This window comes from Mastomys coucha, unplaced genomic scaffold (genome assembly GCF_008632895.1).
Source record: "Mastomys coucha isolate ucsf_1 unplaced genomic scaffold, UCSF_Mcou_1 pScaffold7, whole genome shotgun sequence".
NCBI lineage: Eukaryota > Metazoa > Chordata > Mammalia > Rodentia > Muridae > Mastomys > Mastomys coucha.
Window position 1 is genome coordinate 21973467 of NW_022196913.1, and position 7791 is coordinate 21981257.

The window sequence follows — 7791 nt, forward strand, 5'->3', positions numbered from 1 at the left end:
AAAAAAAAAAAAAAAAAAGAGATAAAGATAAACAATTCATATTTTTAGGTTGTCCTTCTGAGTAGTGTAATGAAACCTTATACTGTACATTCTATCAAGATATAAATCATTCCTTTGTGCAGTTAGTAACTTCAAGACACTTTGAAGTAGGCATCAAAATCTATGAAAATTTATGTTTGTAAAATGGGGTACAATGTAGAAGGATTTTTAAAAATGAGGTTTCAGAGAATTTATAACTTAATAAGGCAAAAGAATTATAACCAAGAACAGAATACAAGGAAGACTATTGGCAACTTTTTCAAAGTCTCTACTAGTCTTTTCAGAAGTTCTAAAAGTTTGGACAGTATTATAAAGCAAAGCTCATTTATTCACTCAGCAACTTCTGTATTGGTTGACTCTGGTCTGGACCCCAACAAAATAGGTACAGCTTCTATTTTTGTAAAGAAAATAATAAGCTGAGTAACTATTTTTAGTTTTTGGGAAGGCTTTTTTTTTTTTTAATCTTTTTAGTAGAGGAGTTACTTTAAATTGTATGTCAATCTAGTAGAAGTTGGAAACTTGCTAGATGTATAAGGCCTCATCAATGAATAAAGTAATATTAAGTAGCAAGTAATGAATCATTTAAATTTCAATCCATAACAACATATTCTGCAGGAATTGGTATGAAGGTGTGAGTCACGGGGTAAGATTGTGTGTGTGTGTGTGTGTGTGTGTGTGTGTGTGTGTGCGTGTGTATTAAAAGTACCAACATGGAGTATCACATTTAACGAGTTGAAGCCATCAAAGTTTATTGGCCTTTTTGTGAGCTCCAAAGACTAATGTAACTGAAGCTGAGCACATAATAAAAACCAGCAAAATTGGGATTAGAGAAGTAAGCAGGGAGGTGGACACCACAGATGAAAACAGGAGACTTAGGCATGTTAGAGGAAGAACAAATATACTAATCTGTCCGCAAAGTGGTATAAAAGCAAAACAAATTACACTGTACTCTACTTCATGGCTAAGGTCTTTAGCCCAGTTTTACTAAACAGTAAAATAAATAAATAAATTAGATAGATACATACACACACACACACACACACACACACACACACACACATCCCCTTTTAAGAATGCAAAGAGAAAGGCTCAGAAGAGTAAGTGACTACTAAGTCTCAAATTTGAGCCATTCTAAGTAAAGTCAAGCAATAAGTACTTTCTTTTCAATTGTGCACTCAGAAGCAGTAACGTAAGGTTCAGATGGCAAACCATGTCAAAGGCTAAGGTAATAAGAAATACGGGCTTCACAAACAACAAAACTGTGAGAAGTAACAGGATGATTCTGAGCTCTCCATTGCATACAGAATACTTTTAAACAGGGCAATTTACACAACATAATTACTATATAACCTATCAACTATTTAAAACTGTATATCCCAGAAGAGTAAGACTGTATGTGTGCAGCCTATAACGAGATTAAGTATGATTTTCAACTGTAACCTGTGATGAGTGATTTTTATTGTCAAACTGATGTAGCAGAGTTGCACAGGGAAGAGAAAACCTTCAATTAAGAAACTGACCAAATGGCCTCTAGGAATGTATGTGGAAGACTGTCTTTACTTCTGACAGATGTGGATGAGCCCAGCTCACTGTGACAGTACCATCTCTAGGCAGGTGGTCCTGGGCTGTATGAGATAACTACCTAAACATGAGCTAGCACGAGAGCCAGCAGGCATCATCCCTCCACTGTTTCTATTATAAGTTCCTCCTTAAGTTCCTGCCCTAACTTCCCTCAGTAATATACTGTATCACTGAGGAAAATGTAAAACAAACAATCTTCTCAATTTTTAAGATGCTTTTTTTTGGCCAGAGTATTTTATCACAGCAACAACAGCAACAAAAACAAAACAAAACAAAAAAACAAAACAAAACAAAAAAAAAACAAACAAAAACAACAAAAAACTAAGAGACATTCCAACTCAGTCTATTTTACATTAGATTTAATGTGTGCCCATGGAAACTATTTTTAAACGAACGTAAAACTTTTCTTAGCAGTATTTTTTTTTTAATTAAAAGCAAACATATATCAACCTGTATTTGAAAAAATATTTCCAAACTGTTGCTCCTATATGGTACATGCCTGTCCAAAGGTGTCGGTGGGGGGCAGAGTAAGCATGAAAATTTAAGCTCAAAGCCACAGAACACAGAACACAAACTGCAAATAGTCACATGCATCTGTAACCCCAGTTCTATGGAAAGGTAGAGACACGAAGATCAGTAGGGCTTGCTGACCACCAGTATAATGCCAGGATCAGGGATAAATGCTGTTCTCAAGGAAATAAAATGGGCAGTGATGGAACAGGAGAGCTGACATCTCCTCTGGCCTCAGCTCATGTATGCAGACATGTATATCACACATACACATAAGGCCCCCATACACATCTTTACAACTCTGTTTATTCACAGTACTTATAATGTAAAAATGTACATAAGTATATTCTAATCTTTTCTCCATTAGTAAAACATACAAAGATTACACACACACATCAAAGCTGAGAAAAAGCAAATGCTACTATTCAGTACTTGGGTTCCAACACTAGTAAATACATTTGACTTATCTGACTCATGAACCTCAAGAACCACTAAAGTAAATAATGTAGTTCTTTAACTCTACTAAGTTTTAAAAGTTCGTTGACATTAGAAAACATTTTTATTTACCCAGTACTTAATCATCATCTAGTAATAAAATCTTCAAGTTGGTCACGAAGTCAGCATACATACCTTTGTCTTTCTTAAAATCCAAAGCATCTTCTTTATCAGTCACTATTTCCTTCATATTGATGATACTCTGGTGGGTGAGTTGCCGAAGAATTTTAATTTCTCTAATTGCCGTAATTGGGAACCCCTCCTTTTCATTATCCAGACGTACTTTCTTTAAGGCTACCATTTCTCCTATTAGACAGTTAAATAAAATCAAGTTACTAGCTATCAAAAGACAATGCCATTTTTCATAATTTCAATGTTTTAAAATCATAATTCACAAATTATTTTCATTTCCAACATACTAAATAATATTTGTAGTTTAAGAACAGTATGAGCTAACTAGTATCCTCAGAGCTCCCAGGGCACCAACCAAAGAGTAACTAATTGTTCCAGCAGCATATGTATAGTAGAGGATGGCCTAGTTGGCCATCAATGGGAGGAGAGGCCCTTGGCCCTGTGAAGGTTCTATGCCCCACTGTAGGGGAATGCCAGGGCCAGGAAGCAGGAGAGGGTGGTGGGAGAACAGGGGTTTGTTCTTGTTGTTTTTTGTTTTTTTGTTTTTTTTTTTTTGGAGGGGAAACTGGGAAAGGAGAAATCATATGACATATAAAGAAAATATCTAATAAAATAAAATAAAAAGAAAATATCTATTAAAAATAAATAAATAAATAAATAAACAAACAAACAAACAAACTGAGAAGAAAAAAAGAAATTAAACTCAAGTAAATTTTGGAGCATTTCACTACATTTAACACCACACAATTGGCTGGGATGAGGCAGGTATATATTTATTGTTTCATACTACCCATTAATCAGAAAAGAAGGATGGTAAAGAGTGAGTTTATTATTATTCTTTTCTGTGTGAAGGAGGGAAGGGTCAATATATCCAGGATATTAAAATTTAGGTAAGTCTGAGTTTTGTATCAGACAGAATGTAATTAATCAGACATACAAACAAACACAAAGTTATTACATGTTAACCTTAGGTCCAGAAATGATTTTGATTTTGGAGGTTTGGGGGGGGAGTGTTGTGTTGTGGGAATATGTATAGCCTTAGTAGGCTAAGCATCAGTCAGCATAAGAAAAAAAATTCATAAAAGGCATACTCATTCCACTTCTTTGGAAGGATAGTAAAAAAGACTGATGTTACAAATTTTCTAAGAAAAAAATTTATCCTCTTAAGCATTAAAATTCTTTTTTAAATTTTTATACTATTTTCCTATATATAAAATGTAGTATATTTCATTAAAGCTTCTGAAAGTTATAATTTAATCTTATTAATAATACATTATAAATATCAATGGTTACTGTATGTTCTAATTGCCTATATTAGTTTGTAACCATAAGGTGGTTAAACTAAATGGCCTCAAACAGCTGTCAGTTTTAATCTTCATTTATGTTTAAAAGGCAGTATAAGTTTTAAGAACACTAGTTCTGTCAAGCAGTAGTGACAAATACCTTTAATCCCAACATGAAGGAGTGAGAGGCAGGCAGCGGATCTGTAAGTTTCAGGCCAGTCTTGGCTACACAGAGAAATCCTGTCTCAAGGAAAGTAGGAGGGAGAGGGGGGGAAGCTAGTTTTATGTATTATTTAGTTAAATACCTAACTTCTGTAATGTGACTTCTAACACAACTGCTTTTCTGGATGAGGTATTTCAAAACTTTCCCCCATGTTCTTAATTATGCTCTGAAAAGGTAATGTTCTAAAATTTTAAGCTTTGGAGTCTTGCAAAGGGTAACTTCAATACAGTGGAGCAAGTTGGCTACAAGAAAATTTTGTGACTTCTTAATACAAGATAACTTACTTCTAAAAACAAGCATGGAGACACATGCCTATAACACCACACCTCAAAGTAAAACAGGAGAGTCATAAATTTCAAAGCAGCCTGGACTACACATATACATACCTTGCTTCAAAAAGTAAAATTAAACTACTAATATTTTAGCCTAGGTATCAGTTTTAATAATTATTTCACCACAAAGGGAACACATCCCCCTAAGTCCTGCCATGTAACATATCACAAATACTGAAGGAAAGTTTTTAAAAGTTTGTTATGTGGCCACATATACTGATATGAGGAAACAGAAAATGCACATACAGGATAAAATTAAGATTAAGAAACAGCACAAAGAATTTTTACTTCTTTGGAAATACTTAAAGCTATACATTAGGGGGAAAAAACAGAAAGTAAGCACATTCTACCCAAAACTTAACATTCTTACCAGTGTCTTTGTCCCTGGCTTTGTAAACTTGTCCATAAGTACCTTCTCCAATAATTCCGATGATATCAAATTTATCCACGCAGCGTTTCCCCCAGTCAATATCTTTTTCTTTGATTTCACCATAGCGAGGCCCACATATTCTATTAAACATAGTTCTGAAGTTTTTATAGACAATCAAGCAAACTGAATGAACTGCTTAAAATTCAATAGCAATCCTGCCCAATCTTAAATTGTTACTTTACCCTATTCGTGTACATTTGTAAACATTCATGTAAAACAAGTTACTGTCAGTTGATATTATAAGTTATCATAAAAATAAATTATAATTTCTACATACTCACTCTAAGTAGATCAGAACTTCAAAGAGAAGTAGCAATTGTTTCTTTAAAAGGCTTTTAGGAATGTAGCTTTTCAGTAAGAAGGTAGAAACAACATTACTAGAAATCATTAAGATTCTCTACTCGGTCTCCATAAAATTTTTCATTCAAGGATTCTCCCTCTCCCCATATATGTATGTATAACATGTGGTAACGTGCACACACACACACACACACACACACACACACACACACACGCGCACACACACACACACACACACACACACACACGTGCACACACAGTACAAGGTAGCAAATAGTAACATAAGAAACTGACTACAAATTATTTACAAAATGATTTATAGCATTATAAAACACCATCATATAGATACTTAGGATTTTTCACTCAAACAAGTACAAAAAGTCTTAATTCATGTAAAACCACAACTCAGAGTTCCATACTTGGGTAGAGATTAATAGATATGTCAAAAATCAAATTCTTTAAAAAGATGTTTCTTTGTTATATTTTGATATTTAATATTAGGGCCAACATAGATTCAAGAATTATAGCAAAAGGATTCTAAGATAGACTAAAGTTTTCTTCTCATAATAGAAAACAATCATATTTTTAAATTAGATGCTACCTGAAGAACAATTCTAAATCAAATCTATCCAAAAAAGTTTTAAACTTTTCCTTTCTTAAGTAGACATTTTTAAAAAGCACCAGTATTTTATTTCTTACCTTCAAAGAAAAGAATTCTACCAGGTATTTAACATGAAGCTATATCAATCAGCTCCATTTAAAAAGTTCTATCTCTTGGAAAATTACAAATGCATATAGTTATATTAAAAAAAAATGAGTAGTTAAAAGCAAAGGAAAACACTATCCATTACTGATTTTGTTTGAGTACACTGAATGCTGTCTTCCATTTTGTTCAACTTCAGTGTTTTATATTAGTTAGCTATCTTAATGACAGATTAGTGTCTTTGACACATGCAACACCCCCATATTAATAATTACAAACTGTTAAGAAAATTTCATTTGGTTTTATTAGTCACTGTAAATAGATACCACCCTTCATGAATATTTGTTTCAGAACTCTAAACCAATCTGTATACTTATGTTCAAATAAATATACACTTTTCATTTAAATCTTAATGTTTTCTACATTTATAATTATCCAGGATATAGTGTGTCCAGTCAACTTAAGTGCCAGTAGAAAGCAAGCACATACTTAGGCCTTCTTTTGCTATGTAACTGTGTCACTGTTTTCTTCTCCTCTGGACTCTTAGAAAGATCATCTCCTCCTGGTAACTCAGGGGGCAATGGTAAATCAGCAAGCAAACATCGGAGTTTCTTTTCTACTTCTTTTTTAACTGCTTTGACAGAAATGTTGCCTCTTAAGCTAAAGAAAAAAGAAAAAGGAAGAGGGTAAGCCATATCAACCATAAATAATTGGTTACATGATAAAACTATGGTCATATTTTAAAATTTAATCAGCATGCAAAGGCTATATGTCATATATCATACTTCAAGTCCATCTGAACAAATTATTATCCTTCAACCACTAAGTAAAAACTTTAAGAAAAAGGTGACAGAAAATTAAATAAAAACCATAGAAATCAATAAAAAGTAGACCTTAATTAATTGTAATTTATGGATACTGATTAAATGTAATAAGTGTAAGGCAAGTGGGGATTCAATAATATCTTTTTATCTTTACAAATCTGAAACTATTTTTAAAAATAAAGTTTAGAGAGCTGGAAAATGGCTTCATGGTACTAGGCATGCAAGCATAAGAACCTGAATTCAAATTCCAAAATCCACATAAAGCTGGCACATCAGCACAGTCTACAATCTCAGTAATCCTAATCTGAGAGGGAAGGTGAGGAGACAGAAGAATCCCTGAAAGCTCATGGGCCAGCTACCTTAGTGGTTTAGTTTACACTGGAGCAACAAAATGAACTTGCCTAAAACAAGGTCAGAAGCAACATTCAAGGTTGTCCTTAGAGCCTATACCAGCACGCACATACAATACACTCATACAAATTACAGAGTTTAAACTTTAAAAAAATAAACTCTAACTTTCAAAATTGTGAATCAAAAAGAAAAAGAATCAAATCATTATGCTTTGCAAGAAACCTCATAATTTTGTAATATTTGATTCTGATAAGGAGACAATGATGCCTTCTTTTGGCAAATAAAATAACAAACTACAATTAGCACACAACCATTCTCTTGCCCATTTACATAACCAAAACCAATTAATTCATTTTTAATCTCAGCACTTGGGATGTACAGGCAGGTGGATGAAACTCTGTGATTTTGAGGCCAGTCTAGTTCCAGGACAGGCAGAGCTACATAGCGAGACCTTGCTTTAAAAAAAAAAAGTTGTTTCTCAGCTGTTCCACTGCCTGCCTTTGCTTTGCCATCATGAATGGTAACCCTCCATAATAGAATTACAAGTGAATTATAAGCCTGGTTAGTTTTACACTTTTTTTTTACATT

At 33.4% G+C, this 7791-nt stretch overlaps 1 protein-coding gene across 4 annotated transcripts in view; it reads right to left on the reverse strand.

Annotated features, from left to right (window-relative positions):
- The window catches only part of Cdk13 (cyclin dependent kinase 13), a 93367-nt gene that overhangs the window by 49996 nt on the left and 35580 nt on the right, over positions 1 to 7791 (reverse strand). For all 4 annotated transcript variants that reach the window (XM_031358177.1, XM_031358175.1, XM_031358176.1 and 1 more), the window contains exons 3-5: positions 6518 to 6688; positions 4966 to 5105; positions 2761 to 2931 (exon numbers count right to left, since the gene is read on the reverse strand). In XM_031358177.1, the coding sequence (XP_031214037.1) occupies positions 2761 to 2931; positions 4966 to 5105; positions 6518 to 6688 (482 nt within the window). The remainder of the gene's footprint in view (positions 1 to 2760; positions 2932 to 4965; positions 5106 to 6517; positions 6689 to 7791) is intronic.